General features: G+C 49.6%; 9 protein-coding genes across 9 annotated transcripts; 4 read left to right on the forward strand and 5 right to left on the reverse strand.

Moving 5' to 3' along the window:
* Nucleotides 1-413: 413 nt before the first annotated feature.
* Nucleotides 414-799, forward strand: ASPVEDRAFT_80153 (Dabb family protein; the record flags this gene model as incomplete). Its single annotated transcript, XM_040816824.1, has 2 exons — nt 414-515; nt 587-799. 2 exons carry the CDS (start codon nt 414-416, stop codon nt 797-799), a joined length of 315 nt encoding a protein of 104 aa, XP_040664270.1.
* Nucleotides 800-855: 56 nt separating this feature from the next.
* Nucleotides 856-1,170, reverse strand: ASPVEDRAFT_464529 (uncharacterized protein). Its single transcript, XM_040813555.1, has one exon. It carries the CDS (start codon nt 1,067-1,069, stop codon nt 911-913), a length of 159 nt encoding a protein of 52 aa, XP_040664271.1. The 5' UTR covers nt 1,070-1,170; the 3' UTR covers nt 856-910.
* A 138-nt stretch (nt 1,171-1,308) lies between these two features.
* On the reverse strand, nt 1,309-4,145 carry ASPVEDRAFT_125242 (putative GTPase activating protein (Gyp5); the record flags this gene model as incomplete). Its single annotated transcript, XM_040806251.1, has 4 exons — nt 1,309-1,371; nt 1,428-2,369; nt 2,437-4,035; nt 4,110-4,145. The coding sequence occupies 4 exons, from the start codon at nt 4,143-4,145 to the stop codon at nt 1,309-1,311; spliced, it is 2,640 nt and encodes an 879-aa protein (XP_040664272.1).
* A 417-nt stretch (nt 4,146-4,562) lies between these two features.
* On the reverse strand, nt 4,563-6,554 carry ASPVEDRAFT_464446 (Rab geranylgeranyltransferase BET4). The gene is made up of 4 exons (XM_040813553.1): nt 6,280-6,554; nt 6,116-6,223; nt 5,466-6,054; nt 4,563-5,360 (listed from the first exon to the last, which is right to left on the reverse strand). The coding sequence occupies exons 1-4, from the start codon at nt 6,286-6,288 to the stop codon at nt 4,987-4,989; spliced, it is 1,080 nt and encodes a 359-aa protein (XP_040664273.1). The 5' UTR covers nt 6,289-6,554; the 3' UTR covers nt 4,563-4,986.
* Nucleotides 6,372-9,680, forward strand: ASPVEDRAFT_465099 (WD40 repeat domain-containing protein). The gene is made up of 4 exons (XM_040813567.1): nt 6,372-6,443; nt 6,553-7,656; nt 7,717-7,803; nt 7,880-9,680. The coding sequence occupies exons 2-4, from the start codon at nt 6,822-6,824 to the stop codon at nt 9,538-9,540; spliced, it is 2,583 nt and encodes an 860-aa protein (XP_040664274.1). The 5' UTR covers nt 6,372-6,443; nt 6,553-6,821; the 3' UTR covers nt 9,541-9,680.
* Nucleotides 9,681-10,083: 403 nt separating this feature from the next.
* On the reverse strand, nt 10,084-12,662 carry ASPVEDRAFT_126321 (WD40 repeat and Utp12 domain-containing protein; the record flags this gene model as incomplete). The annotated part of the gene is made up of 2 exons (XM_040806357.1): nt 10,084-12,049; nt 12,106-12,662. 2 exons carry the CDS (start codon nt 12,660-12,662, stop codon nt 10,084-10,086), a joined length of 2,523 nt encoding a protein of 840 aa, XP_040664275.1.
* A 2,153-nt stretch (nt 12,663-14,815) lies between these two features.
* ASPVEDRAFT_80158 (putative transcription regulator BDF1) lies at nt 14,816-17,359 on the forward strand (the record flags this gene model as incomplete). Its single annotated transcript, XM_040816825.1, has 3 exons — nt 14,816-14,919; nt 14,970-16,962; nt 17,021-17,359. The coding sequence occupies 3 exons, from the start codon at nt 14,816-14,818 to the stop codon at nt 17,357-17,359; spliced, it is 2,436 nt and encodes an 811-aa protein (XP_040664276.1).
* Nucleotides 17,360-18,313: 954 nt separating this feature from the next.
* Nucleotides 18,314-20,060, forward strand: ASPVEDRAFT_50207 (CSL-type zinc finger protein; the record flags this gene model as incomplete). The annotated part of the gene is made up of 6 exons (XM_040814275.1): nt 18,314-18,457; nt 18,529-18,627; nt 18,700-19,241; nt 19,302-19,542; nt 19,800-19,955; nt 20,004-20,060. 6 exons carry the CDS (start codon nt 18,314-18,316, stop codon nt 20,058-20,060), a joined length of 1,239 nt encoding a protein of 412 aa, XP_040664277.1.
* A 341-nt stretch (nt 20,061-20,401) lies between these two features.
* On the reverse strand, nt 20,402-21,776 carry ASPVEDRAFT_37981 (frataxin family protein). Its single transcript, XM_040811606.1, has 2 exons — nt 21,151-21,776; nt 20,402-20,986 (listed from the first exon to the last, which is right to left on the reverse strand). The coding sequence occupies exons 1-2, from the start codon at nt 21,514-21,516 to the stop codon at nt 20,714-20,716; spliced, it is 639 nt and encodes a 212-aa protein (XP_040664278.1). The 5' UTR covers nt 21,517-21,776; the 3' UTR covers nt 20,402-20,713.
* Between the last annotated feature and the right edge of the window lie 106 nt (nt 21,777-21,882).

The raw sequence follows: 21,882 nt of genomic DNA on the forward strand, positions 1-21,882 counted from the left end.
TTGTAAAGAGAATCAAAGGTTCCAAAACATCCGCAGATAACCGTTGCCGACGGGTATCGGAACAATTCCAGACAGCAATCGGGACAAACGAACTCGCAGTGCCTCCAGGCACAAGATCCTCGATAACTCACTAGTAGTATATGGATTGAAATTAATAATATGTCAGCCAAATTCCCCTTACCCCGCACAGGGCTCTTCCACCGGGTAAACTCATCGTCCTGCTATAAAGAGCCGCTCATACCCCGTCGGATTTACCAGCGACCCAGACTACTACGTACGTATACACCTCGTCACCTAGTTTATTCTTCTTCCCTATTCCTCACTTAGAATCTACAGTCTTTTCTAAACACACCGGCCGCCTCTTCTCTTCCCGCACTACATCCCAAATCCCATACACCCCGCCACCCCGCACAATGGCTCCCATCGAACGAATCACTCTCTTCAACATCCCCGACGAAGCTGCCCGGGACCGCGTTCTCGAGCAATACAAGATCCTCGCAAAGACCGCTGTCAAGGTACCTTACCTATTCAATCCAACCCAACCCAACCTAATACAAAGGGCATTGTTAACGCAGCGCACCGCTAGGACGGAAAACCATACATCCTCGCCGCAGCAGCAGGCCCGTCTTTCCCGGACCCACGCAACAAGGGATTCAATCTCTCCGTGAAGACGACGTTTGCTTCCATGGAGGACATGAAGTACTATGATACGGAATGTGAAGCGCACAAGGCACTGAAGGCGATCGCGGGACCCGCAAAACAGGATGTCCTGACAACCTTCTTTGAGAGTGTGCTTTGATTTGAATGATATACGACGTACATTGCTTGTCTTGGATTTCTGGTAGAAATGGGCTCCTTTTTTTTTGCTTTTCATGTCAATGACTTATTGATTGGTTTCATATGGCAAGCTCTATTCGTGATATACAGTGACCGTGGCTGCATGCTCCTTCTGGCTACCCAGTCTCTTTAAGAGAGCGAAGTATGCAAAAGGCGGAGTATGGTCCCAATAAAAACCAAACATAGAGAAAGATAAGAGAAAAGGAACGTGGAAAAAATACATAGCATTCATGACACGCTGGTCGTCTAACCGAGGCCGTTACCTTATACGCGGTCAAATAGAATATAAAACATGAACATGATACAGTCAGCGTCTAGGGTCTCATCCAGGAGTACCATAGACAATCTTCCCTATCAGCCAGGAGAATGTACATTAGTGATGAAACAGAGACGCCGTTTGGTATCCAGGGATGAATCGGCGAGGTTTTCAATGTTCAGATGAACTGTGTGTGTAAAAGAACCTGCATATCACTAGTCCAGAGCCTTGCGAAGATCGTTCCACTTCTGCTTTTGGTTCTCGTATTGCTCGTGGATCTAAGAATGTTAATTAGTATACGTCTGGAGTCACGGCATGATGGTAGCGGTCTTACCTCGGCGTGACTGAGCTTGGCCGTCACAAGCTCCTTTTCCATTTCCGCCATCTGTTCCACCATGGCACGGTTCTCATTCTGCACCTCGAGGTTACGTTTCATGATGCGATCCATTTCGGTTTGGAGTTTCTGTTCGACCTCGGCAGGCTGTTTATCTACCACATTTTTGAGCTCCTTGACTTGCATCTTCAGTGCGTCATTCAAATCCGAGAGCTCCTCATTCTCAACCTTCAGATGAATGACTTCCGAGGCAAGCTGGACGTGTTCCTTATCGGATGCTTCTGTTTGCTCCTCTAGAAGACGAATGCGAGCGCTCTGCGTAGACACAGTATACTTCAGGTGGCTCAATTCGGCTTCCCGATCTTTCTCTAAGCGTTCCTTTTCTTCCCATTCAGCAGTATATGCACTGATTGCAACCGAGTCAAGTGGGATGTCACAGGCATCTTGGACCATAATATCAGCACGGTAAATTTCCTTGTCGGAAGCGCCTGATGACCCGAAAAACCCTGATTCGAGAATAGATGATGGGCTAGGTTGTTTATCAATATAAACATCAAACAACCGATCCTTCAAAAACGTTGTCAATGGTACCATGTCCTTCATAGCCAGAAGGGCGTCTGCGTTGCGCCGCATGATCGCAAGGGCAAACTTTAGGATTGTGGTTTCCAATCCTTCCTCAAGGATGAGATCGTAAATGCGAAGAACGAGTTGCAATGGGAAGCGGTAAGCGAAAAGGGTCAAGAACCACTGAGTAGCGTACAATTGGGGATGGACTCCTCGTCGTCGTAGGTGGCAATAAAGAGCGGGCTCGAGATCCTCAAGAAATCGCTCAAATATGAATAAGCTGCGATGTAAACCAGGCATGTCCTGGATGAACATTTCCCGTAGACCATATTGATTCATGAGTTTCACCATCAGGGTGAAAGCCTCTGCTTCGTCCATCTACAAGCACGAAATTAGTCACTCTGTGCTAGTAAATCATGGAAAACCGTGATGTATAAATACTTACGTTGAATAGTAGCGGCATGACAATGAAGTTCATCCCTTGAGCGTAACCCACGGCCTCGTCATATAAAGCATAGGCCTTACATAGCCCAAACAGGCTCTCCTGGTTACCCTGTGAGACAAAGTATCGAGAGTAGCTCGTACGCGCGCCCAAATCCCGGCGAATGGTCTTCTCAAGTTTCTGGAGTGCCGCTGTATCCTCCTTTTCCTTCTTCTTCCTGGCCGTTTCATTCACGGCCTGCTCTTTTGCCAGCTTTTCGGGATCCAGCTCCTGGGAAGGGCTAGGAGAAGGACTTTTGTTCGAAGGTGCAGCAGAGTGAGAACGTTCTGAGCGGACAGACGAGCGCGAAGAGGCCACCGAGTCCTTCTCTACGCTTCCGTTAGTCATGCCATTTGCTCGCGACTTGTCCTTGTCTGTGCCTCGGGCAACAAGTTCCCTGTAGACCTCTTCCAAATCTAGACTTCTACTATCCGCAAGGATTTGCCAAATAACGCCTCGAATGGTTTGCGGGATTCCCCGTTTTATAGCAGCATTCAGCTCTTCCGAATTAGTTCCCTTCAGGGCCTGTGGGCCATTGTTTACCAGCTGCTCCCATAGTTCCCAATCCACGGGGGCGGCCGCATCACTTGCAGACGTTGAAAATCCTGAAACTGTCCCCGGCGCCAAATTCGGGTTGACTGTTGACGATGGTGGAGGTGAAGGCGAAGCTGCTGGCGGTGCAGCAGTGGCTTCGTTCTCCCCTTCCTCTGGGATACTAGGAGGTGGGCTTGTGGCTGAATGGCTGATACTTCCACGTCCCGATGCAACGCTTGCTTCATCGCCTTCCGGAATATGACCCTCCTCCCGCATTCGGAGCATTTTGAACTGGTCCTTCAAACTATTTCGATGTGGTCTCTTGGAGCCTACGCTCGAGCCATCCACTTCCACATCCTGCAGTCGGCCAGCGACTTCAGAATTGCTACCAATGGTAGAGATGGAAGCACCAGTGTTTCGTCGCCCGGATTGTGAAGGGGCCGCAGCATCCTTGCTCCCTGTTGACGCTCGAGAAAGCCAAGCAAACGGACTCGTGATTCTTCGAGCCGGAGGTGGGGGAGGTGCAGCCGCGGGCTGGTTCTTGTTTTGCGGAGGAGGAGCCCATGGTACGGAGGGAAGACTGCCGGATAAGCCCTGAAGGAGAGAGCCCTGTGTTGAGGTGGAGTCTCTAGAGGGCAACGCGGGAGGGGAGCCTATCTCGGCCTCCTGCCCCGCCTTGGAATTGTCGAGGGGGCCATCCTGGTTGACATTGTTGGCCAGGTTCACGTCGTCAAGAGATGTGGTGGAAAGCCGGTGAGCCGTCAACAAGGGGGATTTGTGTGGTTTTTGCCTGCGGGGGGTTGCCTCGGCTTCAGACTGTCCATCTGTGCCAGACTCATGGGCTTCGTCTTCGTTCTTCGTATCATCATCAGGCGTCCGTGGGAGTTGAGGGGCATCGGTGAATTGGGGTGTAGCAACAGATCCGCTCGGGGGGCTATCTGTCAACGACCGAGTTGAAGCGCTCGGAGGGATCGAAAGCGTAAGGTTGCTATTCGAGTTTGGGGTCTCCGACGAGTCATGACACGATTCCTAGACGGATCAAAACTTGTGAGCGCTCTGGTGGTACACCAAAATTAACAGGGAGGCATGGGTCTCTCACGTACCCCTTCGTAGTCTCTGTTATCTGCTTCGGAGGGCATGTTGAGGGTGGACCACCAGGGTCGGGGATGACGGGATGAAAACAATCACGATTTCAATTCGGACTGGGTTCGGTAATATATTATGCGCAAGATATAAGGACAGATAACGTTCTCGCAAACAATTATTCCATGGCAGGGGGGGTTTGTGAGGACGGGCCGAGAAACGGTTAGGGAGGGAAAGAAGGCGCTTGAGGGGCGGATGGAATGAGAATCACACAGTGATGGTGGTATGGAATTCCAGACCGGAGTCGAAATGCTCAAGGCAAAGTAAAAGACAGGGATTGTGAAACAATCAAAAATTGGAGCAATGAGCAATGCACAGTGAAGGGGAGTTGGTGGAAAGAAGAAGAATACTAAGCTGTGCTCCTGAGGCCGGTTTGTCTTATTATTAGCACTCTAGCAGTGCCTGGGGAAAGCTTGGCACCACGTCTATCCCGAGGCCTCCTGTGCTTCTTTTCACATTACTGGCTCTGATTCACCAATGCAGCCAATTTCATTGCTAGCCTCAATTCACAGGCTGGTCTTATAGTAGGAGGTGCCCTGCGTGGCACCTCACTGCATTGCGGCATCCCTGGTCGAGAATGGGGAGGTAGCGCATAACCGCACGTACTCCACGGCCCAGCAGTGAACTAGCCAGGAACACGCCGCCTCCAGTGTTTATACATCCCTGTTCTCGGTCTAAGCGTGCTTCGGTCCAGCCTTTCCCTCTACCTCCCTCGCTGGAACAGACAAATGAGAAATTCTCTTATCATGAACAAGGATCGCGATTTCCCCGTACCCCAATTCCCAAATCTCAATTTACCTATACAAAATCCACTCACCCGAGGCAAGGGATGGACTTCTAACTGCACAGCGCCTGTTCCAACTCTCGCCACCTTCCCGATCTTAGAGGATCTAGCTTCTTCAACTCAGACAACCACTCTAAAACTTGCGCCTTTTGAGCTCCATCTGGTAGTGACCCTTCCACCCTCGCAGCCAACAGGGTGCAATCTATAAGCGCTTGGTACAGGTATTTGCAATCCTCCGCCCCATCCAGCATTTCCTGGATTTCCTCGATCTCCCGGCGAACGTATTCTAGCCGTTCTACTTTCGTCAAATTTGGCGCCATTGTCTGGCTTGCCTTGGTGGGGTCAAAGGTACACATCAGGTTCTGGTGGTAGAACCATAATGACTGGTCATATGGGTCACACAAGGCACGATGGATAAGTTCCAGCTCTGTCAAAAACAATGCTCGTCAACAGCGCTCGCGTTTTCTTCCTGGTTTATTTTCTTGTTTCGTTTCTTTACTTTTCCAGGCCAGCATTGAGGGGCATTACGTACCATCATCGAGAATCTGCTTTCGCTCTTCGTCACTCGCTGATTTCTCGCTAAGTAACCGCTGGATCAGTTTAGTTCGATAATGCCAGGCAGAAAAGTTAGAGAGGTTGGTGCCGATCATCTTCTTTGCATATTCAAATTCCGCCTCGGTCATATTCTTCTCGTTATCTTCTTGCGCAGAAAGGGTCTCCAAAGTCTCTACCACAAAGCGCCGGTAACCCCAACCATGAAAGTTGCGGCTGTCCAGACTAAGCATCTTACCTACCAGGGCAAGCTCTTCCTGCCATACTTTACGGGCAATCGTTCTGGGAAGAAGGCGTTTGGCTTCGTCCAGAAGCCACAGACGGTAGTTCCAGATCCAGTAGCATTTGGGAAAGCTACGCAAAAGCGGGATCAGAAATTGCAGGTCTGTTTGAATTAAAGTCTTGATTCGGTCCATGTCGGCTTCTGTTGAACCCTCAGGGACTGCTTGGGAAAATTCATGCTGAAGCACTCGGCGCCGATAATTCCACATGGTGTAATATTCGGGGTTTTTTTTCAACAGCTCGGATAGCCTTTGCAAAGTCTGGGGCGTATATTGACAAGCGGCGATCTACTCCGCTTGATTAGTGGATTGCGCCTCATGCACAAGCTCTGAATGGTTTTCAATCTACCTCTTTTCGAACAGCATGTTCTAATTCACGATATTGCTCGATCCTGCGGAGCTCTTGTTGGCGAGCTTCACCGGTCGCCTCGAGTGAGCTATGGCGGGGGATTCCATGCTGCCAAACCACCGTTAACCATGGCCGAGTCTATCCACTTCAGGAGGGGCCAATACACTAGCCATATCGAACACTGTTTCCTTTTTTACCAGTACGGGAAGTTCGTTCTTTCCCCCTCCTCAAGACTGATTCTTGAGCCAAAAGCTGTGAGATGACGTTGGGTTTCGAGAAGGATGTCAACAAGAAGCTCAAAAGTGCAACCAGGCAGCTTCCCGATCAAGTAGGTCACGTGCCATTCCTGAACCATACAAGCAACTGCCACTCAACACAGACTTCTAAACTCATACTCTCTTTCATTGTTGCATTTTCTAACAGCTTGAGTGCCGCAGGTCGCTTCGATGGGCCGATAGTTTGATATCTGGTGGTGGGAGTCTTTTTACAACCCATCGGCCCGGTCCGTTCACTTGGATATATTGTTGACTTTAAAGTACATAACAACCGGTCACTTTACTCAACACCTTTTTTCCCACTCGATTCTTCCAATTTGCGTCTCGTGAGGCAAAATCGATGACACATCTTCATCGGTTAATGCACTGATCGACTACGGTATTGGAATAAATTATCGAGCATTTCGCGCAACCGAATATTTCTAGCCTCCATGTCCAGTTCTACAGAGAAGGAGTCGACAACCTCGGTGGGTTCAGATACCACGTCTGTGACGAGGAAACTTCAATACTGTGATTATTTAATTGGTCCATCTTCTCTGGATCCAAACTCCTTGAAATTGAGAAGCCCGCCCGATCGTGGCCGTGGCAAGGTGAGGGCTGGAAGACGAAACGCCGGTGTACGGCGAGATTCCAAGAGCCCGGCTTCACCGGACAGGTTTATCCCACTACGAGACTCGATTGACAACCAAGATACGCCATACAGAGTTGGAAAGGACCCACAAGAACTGTCACCCGAAGAGAGGCTTTTCCGCCGCCGCTCACCTGGGGAGGACCCCTTCACCCCTAAGAAAACTCGACAGTCAAAGAGTGCCACGAAAGCAGGCCGTGTTTTCAGTCCCCATTTCGGGCCTCATCTTGTAAACGACTCAACACCACCTGGAAGGTCAGCGTCGACCGGGGCAAGGGATGCAACCAGGCGCGTGAGCAGTGGAGCAATATGGGCTGTTGGTGGCACTTCAGCTGCATTAGGCCGACGGTCAACAGTGGCACTGGGTGGCCCGAGGGGTCTACTTTCAAATGGGACTACAGCTCCGATGTATGCTGCCAAGTTCCTACCGCAGATTCGCACTTCAGCAGAAGATCGTGCAACATATGAATCCAGAATTGCACTGGCGCTAGACATTGACCCTGCGGCCAGAATTCTCAACAACTCCAACCTCTTATCCGTAATTGACCCGCTCCCGAGCCCTTCCTCTCCAGAATATGAGCAGCTTTCACCCCTGGTCTGGAAAGATAACGCCTGGAGGAGGGTTGAGCGTGGTCAATGTAAGTCCCTAGTGTTTATTTCTGGAAACCTCATGCATACCAAATCCCACCCTGTTCTAGACAACAGCGTTCCGCTCAGTTCCATATATATTTATCCATCAAAGTCAGAATATCTACATGCTGTATTACAGAGATCCCTGGTAGTGAGTCTGAAACTTTGGCCTGGCTGTCTATTTCCCATGGAGAGCATGGATGTGAAACTAATTCGAAAACCGGAACATAGGGGAGCCAGCAAATTCGAGAAAGGACAAGGATACCATAGTTCCAAGCCTCCCATTCCGAACTTTGGATGCCCCTCTTTTGCGTGACGACTTCTACTGTTCAACCCTAGCATATTCCACCATCGCCGGGACCCTTGCCGTCGGTCTTGGTCACCGCGTTTATCTATGGTCCGAAGCTTTCGGCGTGCAAAATCCTCCTCTTGGAGAACACGATTCCTCGAACTATGTGACATCTCTATCATTCTCTTCCGATAACGGAGGTAGGAGCATCTTAGCTGTGGGTAGGAAATCGGGCATGTTGAGCCTATGGAGCACATTTGACTCCGATGTGCGCTTCGAGATAAGCCATTCAAGCACTATTACCTGTGTCGCATTCAAGCAGATGAAGTCAAAGAGACTCTCAGAGAGGTCTGACGACATCGAAGTGGATACTGAAGACCTTGCGGTGGGCGACGATCTTGGGAATATCTGGTACTATTCCGTGGAATGGCCAAATAAAGAAGCAAGAGATCGATTTGGCTGGCATGGTAGAGTCACTTTACTCGCAAAAATATCAGCTCATACGCAACAGATATGTGGCATCGCATGGTCACCGGATGGGACCTATCTAGCAACTGGCGGTAACGACAACGCCTGTTTACTATTCGAGCTGTCCGACATTATCCCTGTACGAGAGCTTGGTGTTTCATCCAGAACATGCTTGCCACATCAAAACTGTCACCCTGAGGGCATGAGCTGCCCCAACTCTTTCTCTTGCTTGGCAGCAAATGCCAGTCGACGGCTCTTCAACCAGCGTAATCTGTTGGCCAATCTACTTCCAACGTGGACAACGTCACGAACTAGATCATTGTCTTCTTCTCTTCCTTCAGTCCTGACTCAGACCGGATCGGTAGTTTCAGGTGGTGATCGAACTGTCTTTGTCCCGTCAAATCGTCAGAAACACAAGTTGGTTCATGCTGCAGCTGTCAAGGCTATTGCGTTTGCCCCCTGGCAGCCTTCGCTCCTAGCTACTGGAGGAGGTTCCAACGACCGAACAATCCACTTCTTTCATACACCTTCTGGTGCTTGTCTGGCGACCATTAATGTGTTCGCCCAGGTTACTAGTCTGATCTGGAGCAAGACAAGAAGAGAGCTAGTTGCGACGTTCGGATTTGCGCAACCGGAGCATCCGTATCGAATTGCAATCTTTGCGTGGCCAAGCTGCGAACAGATTGCCGCAATTCCTTGGGGTCCTCATGGCACGAGCTGGGACAGGCCCGCCAACGACACTGTCGTCGATTGTGGACGTGCACTTTGTGCCGTTAGCTACCCTGGGAGACCTCCCACGTATCTTCACGAGGGGTTAGATACTCCAGAAGAGTCCTCCATTCCACGACCCCCAATCCATGATAGTTTAACGAGCGGTGACCGAACAGGAGTTTCCCGGCGCCTGATGGGGCGTGTGGTTGTTCGTCCTAGAGCCAAAGAAGGGGGTCTCTGGTGCTCACGTACCGTGGAAGAAGGATGTATTATCGTAGCATCTAGTGACCAGAGCGTCAAATTTCACGAGGTATGGAGCGGATCATCTAAACATAAATCTTCGGCCTCTGGTCCCTACGGGGGCAGTGAGATACTCGAAGGGCTTGAAGGACTGGAGAACCCGGGTCGCGAAATTATTCGTTAGGCAATTCTCGAGGGTATTTGGGGACTATTGAGTTCCTAATCGGAGTATTCTTACTCAATTCATCCTCAATGACGATGTATATCAGTTGGCCAAGCTATTCTTAAAATCTCACGACTATCGTTTGTTATTAAAAAGCGATTCTACTTAAGACATGATCAACTTGATACGTAAATACCATACAAGTCTATAAACTACGTACTTATATAGGGTAGGAAAGCCGTCTCTTGAAGAAAACAGGTGATCATTCATGGTGTGCAGGTTCGCAACCAGCTCAAGTAGATGCAAGAATGTAGGCTAGACACAAGAGCTCAGACTAGCCATATGAATAGGGCCTCCACCCGTCCTAGATATAGGACACCAGATAATAAGACAACCAGACTAGATCAGAGGGAAACAAAAACAGAGAAGTGTTCTCCCTATACTTTTCGGTGTGCACGCCCGACAAAAAAAAAAGAGTAAAACAGAGATGCAGAAGAAAACCAACGATGAGCCCAATGTGCTGTGTGCAAGAAAAGAACAGGGTATAAATCTAGGTTAGTTAGTCTATTTCCTTCCTGATCCGGCCTTGTTCTTCCCTTTCCCGCCTCCCTGACTTAATCTGGCCTTCTTAGATGGCGGCGGCCGCGAGGGCACCTCGGCGTCTGAGTCGTCGTCCTCCGTGTCCGCGATGAAATCAGCCATAGATGCCGCACTGTCGGCATCGCTGTCCCCATCCTCGTCCTCATCCTCGTCAAGAGATTCCTCGGCATCTGATGATCCGGCCGATTCCTCTGCCTCCACGTCAAGAATGTTGCTAGGGCCTTCTTCGTCCACTTCTTCGTCTTCCTCATCATCGTCCTCGCTTCCCTCCTCGTCTTCATCGATCATCGAAACGTCAATTTGGTCGCGGATAGCTTTGGTACGTGGGGTGTCAATGTTCTTGGTAGCCTCTGCGTCGCTATCTTCATCGTCCTCGTCGTCATAGCCTTCGACGTAGATGACATTCTCCTCGTCTTCGCTGTCCACGTGGTCTGCGTTTTCGCGGAGCGATTGCCTCAAACCGAGTTGGGCATCTAACATGTCCAACTTTCCCTTGAGGAGCAAAAGGGAAGACAGAGTGGAAGAACGCTGATCCATCACCTTAAAGAGAGTGGACATCTGCTTGAGGAGTTCCTTGTTGCCTGCTAGTGCTCCTCCGTGGGCGATACATGTCCACTGAACCCAAACAAGCAAGTGGCCGTATCGACCTGGACGAGAAGAGAGGCGCTCTGCAAGTCTCTGCAGTAGAGTCGCAGCAAGAGGAGAATCTAAACGTTGAATGGTGGTTCGGATCGTACCAGCGTCCCCTGTGTGGAAGCATGCCTCTAGCATATCGTTGTCATTTGTCTTGAGAGACTGTGAGAGAACTGTTGCTAGAGAGACGCCAGAGGGAATTTGTTGGACCGTTGTAATAGGTTTCCCAGGGATAAGCGATCGAGTGTGGACATCATCTTCTAGCTCGGCTTCGACGTCGATTTCTTCAGCGGCATGAGCCCTCATGAGTTCTCCGAACGTGGGTTCGCCCGTCTCTTCGTCATCTTCGTCTTCGTCCTCCACACCTGATCCTGCAGCATTCTGCATTTCTACATCACTCTCGGCTTCTCCGTTATCCTGCGCTGCTTTGGGCTTCTGTTGCTTTGGTTCGTCATCATCATCCGAGTCCACATCGCTGTCATCCTCAGAAACCGCATCGTTCTTGGAATCTTCCATGTCGATATCATCATCTGCTAGATTACCTTGTTCAACCACCACCCTGTTTTCGTTGACGTGACTCTCGTTCGCGTTTTTCGCGCCATTTGTGGTCACGGATTGGAGGATGGAGCTAGACTTGGTTTTCGCAATGGTTTTCACACCAGTAAAGGCCAAATCATCGGTTTCCTCATTCAACCACCTAACGCGCTCGAAAAGCGGCACTATACCTCCATGCGCCCATGCAATAATTAGGTCGCGCCCTTGGAACGACACCGAAACCACGGGAACGAGATCGTCTGAGGCCGTGGACTTTGTTATCTTGATAGAGGTCTCTGCTCGCTTGGTCATTTGCATGGACCTTGCCTTCAGACTGTTACCTTTAGAGCCTTGGGGCCGGACAAATGGTCGTGCAAAGAGTTCAACAGTACCATCCTGAGTAACGGCCGCAAGAACTTGTTTCTCTAAAGCCAGGCTACCGTTCGCATTCTGCTTTGAATACAGCGAGAGCGAAGACACCTCTCTCTCCGCCACAAGGTTCAACACGAGCTGTCCATTTGTAGGGTCAAAGACGTTGATGTATCGATCACTATCCGAAGCTAGGAACAAGCCATCGGAAACAGAACTTGACGAAGACGTGAGAATGGTTTGTATTGAGTTTCGCATCGCGGGGAATGTGACTGGCGATTCATCCTCAAGGTTAATAATTGAGGGCGACTGGGATGCGCAAATAATGGGCGGGTTAGAGGAGACTGGGCGGGATAGTGTAGTGAATGTTGACGTGGTCGAGAGATTGATTACCCTGAAGTATGAGTTAGACAAATGGTGAATTTCAACGAGACCCAGAAGGATTTTTACCTTGTCGTTTGCCCAGTAACGAGGTCCCACTGGACCAGTTTGTTGTCCCCGCCAATACTCCAGCCTTCTTGAGGTCGATCTGCAGTAAATTTGAAGTCTTTTATGCCACCAGTATGCCCACCCGCAAGAGTTCCGACAATCTTATCTTCAGCAGGCGAGTACATGCGGATATCGGAGGTGTTGGTGCCGAAAGCGATTACGACATCGCTCTGGTCAAGTCCATCAGCCGTACCATTTACGTCGGAAGGACGCTTCCTCTTCTTCTTTGATTGATCCCGGCGACCAGCATAATGACCCCAGTCCAACGACGTGACAAGCTCCTTCGGGCCCAAGACATGCTCGCACTGCAACCGGCCGGTATTTGTATCGTGAATACGAAGATTCTGACCCTCAAGACCATGGATTACAGACGCGAACAGTGCCAATTGATAATCAGAGGGAGCGAACGAGGCTTTCAGCATTGAGGATTTGTTCCCTGTGTTCGTGGCATCGGCGACTGCGAATGCCGCCGCGGAGGACGTCTTCGAGGCCGGCTTCTGGGACGATTTCTTGCCCATTTTCAATCGGACTTATCGGCAGAAAACGAGAAATGCGAAATAAATGGACGCGGCGAAGGACGCCAGATAAGGCAAAGCAGATCTAGCCAACTTCGACTGGGAGCGACGCCTGGTTGTTAAGTGCTGGCAGCCGGACTTCACTCTTGCAGCGAGGAAAGAAAAAAAGTTCTGTAGAGCCATGGCCGCTTTGCCCGTTACGGTCTAGCTGGAAATCCCGGAGCTGTCTTATCTAATCCAGTCTTCAATCTGGTCACTCTGCAAATCATCGGCAACTGTCGCCATTGTTACTTTCTGATGCTTTCTGGATATTGACACAATGCTTCAGTTTGCTGTACAATCCTACGATATGCGCCCGGGATTATGACGCACAGTATCGACCATCCCAGCACGTCATACTCATGATAACATGTTTCGCCCGCTGAATGCTTACTGAATACTTTACTGATGCTTGTTGACTGCCATTTATAAGCTCATCAGCTCGCCAGAGTTGTGACCCAAAGTCGTGACGAATCTCGATAACAGTGCAGGCGCAATTTTAGCCTTCAATGAACCGCCACGCAGAGTTCAGATGATATGACCGTCCGCGGGTTTCTATATGGTCTTGATACAGCGGAACTCATCTTGCAAGTTAGATGATGAATCACACGGCATCTGATTAACTCCTCTGATAACGCCAGATCGCATACCTAGCCCAGTTTGACAATGGCTGAACTTGAGAAATGATCAGTCATACATTTGGTGACTGCCGCCCTCGGATTGCCCGCGGACCAATTACGCTAGTCCATATCCGAAGTAAGGGAGGGCTCAGGGCTGAACCCTGGGGTTTACGGAATCAGCGGAACACATGCATACCGCCCTCCCCTCGAGCAGGTAACAAGCTTATGTTCAGCAAACGCAAGATAACTTTTGCCATCCCACCATGACTGCCTAACATATTCTTGGTATGTCGTTCCTGTCTCACTCATCCTCGGTATTACAAACGAATGTACTTGGTCGGGTGTTGGTAGGCATGCACTGTGATTCAACATTTCTGCTCACCAGGTGGTGAAGTTGAAGTGATGATGATGTTATGATCTGAGATTGTGTTGGAGATGACTGTCCCTTTTTTTTTTATTTTATTTTATTTTTTTCCCAGCATGTTTTTCATGCGTTTCCGACAAAGGGGAATTTGGTACGAAGGGTCCACAGGGAAGGTCGACCGTAGCCAATAGTAAACAGCGACCGCAAGAACGCGTCATCTTGGAGCCAATCACGAGCCGTTGAATGGCCTGAGCTAGAATAATTGGGACTAGTGGCTCGGATGGGGATTTTGGACAGCGCGACGCGCCGGTCGTACTTAAGGATTCTCCCACCCAGGCTGATTTTCTCAGTCTCTGTTTCTGGAGCTGACTGCGGAATTCCTTTTTACCCGTCTTTTTCCCCCTGACCGCCCTTTTTTCACCCTGCTTCTTCGAGGGATTTGCCGCACCGCCTTCTGGATCTTCCCATTCTGAAGCTCTGTTGAACTTAGCGCGTCCTCTTTCGCGTTGCAAGATTCATCAGCCACAGAAGCAAATAACATCCCCTCATTTCTTTTTTTCTTTTGGAAGGAGAAATAAAGGAACTTGGATTCTTCACCTTGATTTCTTTATTCCTAAGCATCATTCGCCCCCTCACTGCCTCTTGGCTTGTGAATTTGCCGGTTGTTCCTTCCATCTCTTATCGTGACCTCACTCGCACCTTCCCCCTTTGGTCCTGCTGAGTCATATCTTATCGTCCACGTGACCACTACACTGCGCCGCTTGGCAAGATAAATTCCTCCTTGTCGCATTCTCCACTCTCGACTTGCGATCATTTCCTCCTCTCTTCATTCATTCTGTCCTGTATCTTCACTCCCAACTCCGCCACATCGCTGCCTTTGTTACATCTAGGCCAGCGATTCTTCTAGCGTCTTCTGTCATCTAATCCGGTGTTGTGTTATCGCCACTGCTTCGAATCGATACAGTTAGTCTGGTAGCGCACTTTACCTATCCAGTTGATATCTGTTGCTGTCGTTTCTAAAACATCCCCGATAGCTGGGACCGGCTTCTGCTACACGCATCGCCACCGCTAGATTCTCGTATTGCGCCCTCTTCCTTTCGACAGGAGGGCCTGAAACTCTTACTTACAACCCGATGGCGACGCCGCCTCCTGAGGCACCCTCTGTCCTAAAAGAGGAAAAGCCTCAATTGCCGCCGTCGCCAAATGGAGACTCTTCGTTCGAGACTGGCCGCGCAGGGTATGTGTTCCCGCTATCTACCCGGACTTGCCTGTGTTAACATAGTGTAGTGCGGAATCTTCGGTAACTGATTCCAACCCGGCCGCATCGATAAACGGAGCTGAGACAGCCGAAAAGGGCCTGAACAATGATGCCGATGTGAACGGTCACTCGTCCGGTCAGCAGAATGGTATCACCTCTACCGCTTCGCCCCCCAAGTCTCCCGCGCCTCCCGCCACTGAAGTCAACACCATCCAAGATAAATCCGCCGATGCAAACTCCGCCGCGGTTAAGCCAGCATCCACTGGCGACATACCCAATCAGCCAACGAACGGTACTGATGCAGAGAGCGGCAGCCCTAAGGGTACACCAGTGTCGCAAAGCATACCGCAAGAATCATCCGCTACCCCAGCTGGTGCGCGATCGCCGCAAAATGCGGATGCCGTAAAAACTGAGCTGCCCCATCACCCCCACACCGGCGCGCAGCCCGACCAAGATTTTGCTACGAGCGCCCCTGCACCTTCTCTAGACACACAAACTTCCTCCGCTATCGACCAGGAGATGCGAGACGCCCCTGCTTCACCCACTAAGATTTCGAGAGAGCGCGATGCAGAGCCCGACGATGAACCTTCTGCAAAGCGCACGAAAGTCGACATTGAGGGCTTGGACGATTTCAAGGTGCCAGAAATACCGACCTCCAGTACGGAAGGACAGGCACGCACGGGAATTAATGGCGACTCTACCATAACAAAAGTGCAACACAGGTTTCTTGTCAAAGCGATCCAAAGCTTGAAGCGCGGACACGATGCCCGGTTCTACAAAGAGCCCGTCGACCCCGTCAAATTGAATATCCCGACTTATTTCCAAGTTATCCAGAAACCCATGGACCTTGGCACAATCGAACAGAAGTTGAAGAGCAATGCATATCAGGAACCGCAGAACGTTGTGGATGATTTCAACCTCATGATCACTAACGCGCAAAAGTTCAACGGCCCTGACCATGTGGTCTCCACCGAGGGCCAAAAGCTCAAATCCACATTCGAGAAGCAGATGGTCAACCTGCCCAAAGCTGATGAGGTCGAAGAAAAGAAGCCGAAGAAGTTTACCCCAAAAACGTCTGCGGCTCGCAGAGAACCCCGTACCTCAATTGGACAGACCACAGCGCGGCCAACAGGTGGTTCACCACAGGCTACAACCTTTGCCCTAGGACCGGAAGGATTGCCACTTATTCGACGAGACTCTACAAACGTCGATGGTCGCCCTAAGCGCTCCATTCACCCCCCTAAAAGAGATCTCCCTTACTCGACGAAGCCCAAGAAGAAGAAATTCCAGTGGGAGCTCAAGTTCTGCCAGGAAGTTCTCGATGAATTACACAAACCTAAGCATTACTTGTATGCTGCGCCGTTCTACTTTCCTGTTGACCCCGTCGCCTTGAATATTCCCACGTACCACAGCATCATCAAGAAGCCGATGGACCTCTCCACCATTAGCTCTAAACTGCAAACCGGCCAATACGAAAATGCAAAGGAGTTTGAAACCGATGTCCGCCAGATCCTCAAAAACTGTTTCAAATTCAATCTCAAAGGCGATCCCACGTACATGGCTGGTGAAAAGTTCGAAGAAGTCTTCAACAATAAATGGTCGCAAAAGGAGCGGTATTTAGCGGCGCACGAACCCCACCCTGAACAACATAGTGCAGAGTCCTCAGAAGAAGAGAGTGAAGAAGACGAAGAAGCGAGTGATGATGAGGAAGAAGAGGCGATCAACAGGCTTAAGAAGCAGATTGCAGACATGTCTCAACAACTTGAGGCCATGACTCAGAAGAAGAAGAAAACCCCGCCCAAGAAGACTAAGTCAAAGAAGAAGGGTGATACCAAAAAGAGTGGACTTACAGGCGCTGGCAAAAGAGACAAGAAAGGTGCCAGCAAGCCAACCAAATCTGAGAAGCCACGTTATGTCTCGTACCATGATAAGCAAGTCATTTCCAACGGAATTAGCAGTCTTCCCGACAAGAAGATGCAAGAGGCACTCAAGATCATTCAGAGTAATGTCCCCGCTCTTAAGGTATGTTTTTTTATGGATTATTTAGCTATTGCGCTTCATGATATTAATTGTTATGCAGGGTACCCAAGAGACTGAAATTGAGCTCGACATTGACGAACTTCCTAATGATGTTCTTTGGATGCTGCTCAAATTCGTGAAGAAGAATGCACCTCAAGTTGTTGACGACGATGATGCGTCTTCTCCAGTCGCGTCAAATGCTGCCGCACCCCCCAAACCGAAGAAGAATAAACCTATGAGCAAATATGAACAGGAAGCCCAGATTAACATGTTGGAAAGCAACCTTTCGCGTTTCCAGGGCGGAGGTAGCGGCCGCTCTCCGGACCCAGTCCTTTCAGTTGAAGCCAATGACAGCAGTGGTGACTCCGAGGACGACTCTGAGGAAAGTGAGGAGGAGTAAATCTTCGGTGATTCGATGCATAGCAATTATTGTTTGACGAATATTTGCAGCCCCAGGCTTACAACTCCTCTACCCTTTCTCATATTGAGCCCCCCAACACTTCTTGCCGTTCCACATTCCACAAACTCTCATCTTTGGCTTTCGAAATTTATCAGATTTCATCCAAAAAAACGAGTATCTTGCCGACCAGTTCGCCTCGCCTTCCCGATCTATTACATCCGTCCTCCCTTCATACAACCTAGGATCTGATTCAGATATCAGACGTTGAATTTCTTGTACATAAGCGTTTCCTATCTTCAGCGCGTTCGAGGGGTTTGCTCGGGCTTATTTCATTTTCTGGGATTCGTTTTTATGGTACTTCGATGCAGCACGGTGTTGGGCAAGGATTTCCTTTTTACCAGCGGGCTATCTCTTTGCTAAGGCTCCTTGGCTCAACTTGGGGATCAATTGAAAGCCCTGAGGATTATGTATGATTACACGAGAGGAATGCGGAAATGGAAGCAAGAAAATAACACTTGTATTTTTATGGTGACGTTCTTGGAGTAGAAGTACGCTTGAATTGCAAGCTACACCTGGTACTTGTACTTGGGGTAGTATGGTACTTCGCCTACGTAACTTAACGTATTGTGTAAACCAAAAATTTCTGGCCAGGTTAGCTTTACTATACGCTTCCATCTACGAATTGAATGAAGCTATATAGATTCCTTACTATACTTACGGAGTATATTATACCATTTTACCATTGCGCAGTACTGCCAATACACATAAGGGAAACCTCCAGCGGACTTGAAAGATCGACTGCATAACCTGCATAACATGGGGGGCATTAAGCAGCAAATCACGGGTTCACCGCCGTTACCAACTTAAGCCAACGAAGCCTCTTTGAGATAACACTCTGCAACCTAACAATTGCGTCTGCGTTACGGCTATCTATAAGCAACAACAGCTGCCGAAATGATACCGCCATGCGATCCCGCTATTTTGACAAATAATCCACATTTCAAACGCCTTTACCAGCAACTAACTACCACTCAGCTTAACCCAGATGGCTCAACGCGCGCCGTTGATGCACAGCCGGAAAGAAAGGGAACTCTGAACGTATGTTTCCTGCATGGATCGCGGTACCTGAAAACGCCAATTGAGCGCCTGGTTTGACGTGCTATTCTTAGGAATTGAGGAACTGTCAAGTGCGAAACACGAAGAAACAGATCAAAAAGCAGACACTGCGGCAACTAGCGCTTGACCCCGACAACGAATTACCAGATGATGTAGGCGGCCTTGCCTCGATTTATTTTCCATGTATGAGTATTTGCTAATTGAAGTTCCATACTGCGCATCAGTGCCGCGATTCTCTAGCTATTGTCAGCCTTTACCTCGAGTCTTCTCCTGGCCAGCTCGACCTAATCCACGACTCTCGCGATGGAGCAGATGTGGATACACTCCTGGCACCGGATATCGAGCGATTTCACTCGAAATTACCTATCATTGTGCCATATCTGGCACGGATCCTTTCATCAACTGTGCACGACCTTCGATCACTTGCCAATGCGGGAGATAAAGCCGCCATGTCGAATACATCAGCAGAAAGTTCTCGGGCCCATATTCAAGCTCGAAGCCGGGCAAAAGCTGCGCGACAGACCCCCTTGTCATCTCAGCTGAGTGAACGAGTACAGGCTTTGCGCCATATTCAATTATCGGAGCTCGCCACGGCTCGAACGAAAATGGCAGCCACGGCAGCGGAGGTCCTTGCCATGCGGGCAGTGATACTGGAACGAACTGTGACTCTCCTGGAACGTACGAAGCATGGCGCACTGGCGCGTGCGACGAAGGCAAAGGCGGAACACCTCAATACTGTGGCGCATGGGGTTGAGGGTAAATTGAGGTATGGCTTGCAGCTCAGAAGCATAAATGTAAATTGAGCCGAACTAACTTAACTAATAAGGGTGATGAGATTGGATACTTTGTCTACTATCCACACCCCCGAAGTCAATGCTGCTCTTTCACGCTACCATAAGCATCTCCGCGATACACGCGCAGCGCTGGAGGAAAGAAGGGACCTTATTCTCGGAGAGCTGAAAGAATATGAGGATGTGGATTCGAACGCCACTAGGGGTCCTGCAAGATCTGGACCTATTGCGGAAATTGCTCAGCGATATGGGTCTTTGATCAGAGAAATAGAGGATGTTCGATCAGAGATACAACGACTGCGCAGGTGATTTTCCCTCGATGTGTACTAGGCAGCACTATCAGATCTCGGATCTACACCGACCCCAATAAAGGGCACCCGACTCGCACCATCACATGACCACCCCGCCAAAATGTTTTCCGCGGACGGAATCTTCAAGTCTCTGTCCAACGCCACAGAACAAACGAGTTTTCGGAAATTCAAACGTGATTCAAAATGGCTGACGACGCTATCTCTATCTACGATGAAATCGAGATCGAAGATATGACCTTTGACCCGAACATTCAAATTTATCACTATCCATGCCCATGTGGCGACCGCTTCGAGATCGCAATTGATGATCTTCGAGACGGCGAAGAAATAGCTGTTTGCCCGAGCTGCAGTCTGATGATTAAAGTTATCTTCGACGTGGTCAGTTTTTTTCCTGAATTTCGCTAGGACTAGGTCTAACATTCATAGTCCGATCTTCCTAAAGAAGACAAGCAGCAGGCATCAGGCGTCTCCGTGAAAGCATAAAGAACGATGAGACTGGGAAAATACGAAGTGGCTTATTTAGGATAACCGGCCACGTTTATGGAACAGACCTTGGGGAAATAGCTGGCAGTTCGTTTGGAGGGTGCGACCGAACCTGAAATCAAAGTCGAGGACCGAACGTACTGCTACAAACGACATAGGCAATCCGGCATATATCAAAAATGCCATACGATAGCTGCATATATCAAACGGAGATTGACCAATCTCACTCTCGCCATGTTCCCGCCTCTGAAGAGCCGCGCGGACTCTTCGGGTCGAGACAGCGCGTGGCCTAGATCATTGCAACCAACAGTGAATCATGATTATGGATATTACGTTTCCGTGGTTAATTAAGTCGGCGTCATACTAAGCTTGAGAGAAACTCGGTTGCATATAGTCAGGGCCCAAGACTACCGTCAAACCCTGCAGTCTACTACCGTCACCTACTACCTAGACCCAATGATTGTCCAATTCGAGATTGTATATATACACGGCGATTAATGGTTACCAGTCGCCGAAAACTAAGCAAAGAGGAAAATTCAAGTTTGGCTCCTCATTCTATCCTATCTTATCCTACACCAACACCAGCATATAGCTCTTTCAAGTAATACAACAATAAAGCCAACACCTAACTCAATATGTAATCAAAGCAAGCACTACTGATCAGCCCCACTATAAACATCCTTCGGTAGGCTCAAACCCAACTCCCCATTCAACAGGTCCGTCAGGTTTGAGTCGTCCCTCAAGCATACCCACTGTCCATTAACCGGCCGCGTGTCCTGCTTTTCGTGCATCTGGTCCCCCTCCATAACCCAGTCGAATTGCCTTGGCCCTGAAATTGGGGAGCTAAGCCAGATCTGGTGGAGAGCTGGCTGCTTGTTGAGGACATATGTTCCGACGCCGCCGACGGAGACAGTGAGAATACCGGCCTGTATACACATAGACACCTATTAGTATATCTGTACTCGATTTGATATTCATTGTGCTTCCAATCCTAGTGAGGTCTAGCCAAGCTAAACGTCGAGGCGACTCGTGGGAAAGAAAGGGAAATGCAAAAACAGACAAGAAGCTACAAGGAATACAGTGTACTCACGTGGTATTCAGCTTCCATCTCCGGCCCATCCTCTGGGAGGTCTTCGATCTCAGTGAGCACGACGTTCAAGTAGTGCTCGGCATACTCGTGATAGCGCTGCTTCGATAGAGGCGAAGGTTCGGAGACGTGCGAGGGAGCTCCGCCGGGATTGGACGACTGTGGGTGCGGGGGATGAGGGTCGGACGAGTCAGGCTGGATGCCTTTGCAGATAGCAGGGGTGGAATGGAAGCCTCGGCCGTTAGAAGAGCGTTGGGCAATGGGCTTTAAACTTGGGAAGCGGGTCGATGCGGAGGGTCCTGCGAGTCTGCCGAGGCGAGGGGCGATGGACGAGGAAAGAAGCGCGCGAGATGTATGGCGTGTGAGCATGATGGGGGTGGAAATTGGGTGAGAGGGGTTGGTTCAAGGGGTTGTCTGGGGAGGCGTGGATTGGAAATAAGTAAACGGAGAGCTTGGGGAGGAGAAGCGGAGAAGAGAGACTGACGGCATTGCAGCGCACTAAAAAAGCATTAAATCATCGCCGACGATCACGCCAAGCTTGGTCCGATCTGTATACTGCCTGGCTAGCAACTTCTCCATTGCAACTCTTCCATCCATCTCCTCGATCTACCGGTACTGAATCTTCGCCAGCTTTTGTCATTTTATAATGGCATGTTGATATTTGGTGCATGAGAATGAGGATTGTCTTGCCTCCAAGGCAGCTCTTTTTCCGCGCGTACCACTCCGTCAAGTCCA

This window comes from Aspergillus versicolor (genome assembly GCF_001890125.1).
Source record: "Aspergillus versicolor CBS 583.65 unplaced genomic scaffold ASPVEscaffold_2, whole genome shotgun sequence".
NCBI lineage: Eukaryota > Fungi > Ascomycota > Eurotiomycetes > Eurotiales > Aspergillaceae > Aspergillus > Aspergillus versicolor.

What these genes read in the sequence shown, in the direction of transcription:
- ASPVEDRAFT_465099 (XM_040813567.1), top strand. Translation starts at nt 6,822, where the DNA reads ATGTCCAGTTCTACAGAGAAGGAGTCGACAACCTCGGTGGGTTCAGAT. An exon ending in GAGGGTTGAGCGTGGTCAAT is followed by an intron (nt 7,657 to 7,716) that starts GTAAGTCCCTAG and finishes ACCCTGTTCTAG; the next exon opens with ACAACAGCGTTCCGCTCAGT. An exon ending in ACAGAGATCCCTGGTAGTGA is followed by an intron (nt 7,804 to 7,879) that starts GTCTGAAACTTT and finishes ACCGGAACATAG; the next exon opens with GGGAGCCAGCAAATTCGAGA.
- ASPVEDRAFT_37981 (XM_040811606.1), bottom strand. Translation starts at nt 21,516, where the DNA reads ATGCTCACACGCCATACATCTCGCGCGCTTCTTTCCTCGTCCATCGCC. An exon ending in AGATGGAAGCTGAATACCAC is followed by an intron (nt 20,987 to 21,150) that starts GTGAGTACACTG and finishes ATGTGTATACAG; the next exon opens with GCCGGTATTCTCACTGTCTC.
- ASPVEDRAFT_464529 (XM_040813555.1), bottom strand. Translation starts at nt 1,069, where the DNA reads ATGAATGCTATGTATTTTTTCCACGTTCCTTTTCTCTTATCTTTCTCT.
- ASPVEDRAFT_464446 (XM_040813553.1), bottom strand. An exon ending in AACATGCTGTTCGAAAAGAG is followed by an intron (nt 6,055 to 6,115) that starts GTAGATTGAAAA and finishes CAAGCGGAGTAG; the next exon opens with ATCGCCGCTTGTCAATATAC. An exon ending in AAAGCAGATTCTCGATGATG is followed by an intron (nt 5,361 to 5,465) that starts GTACGTAATGCC and finishes TGTTTTTGACAG; the next exon opens with AGCTGGAACTTATCCATCGT.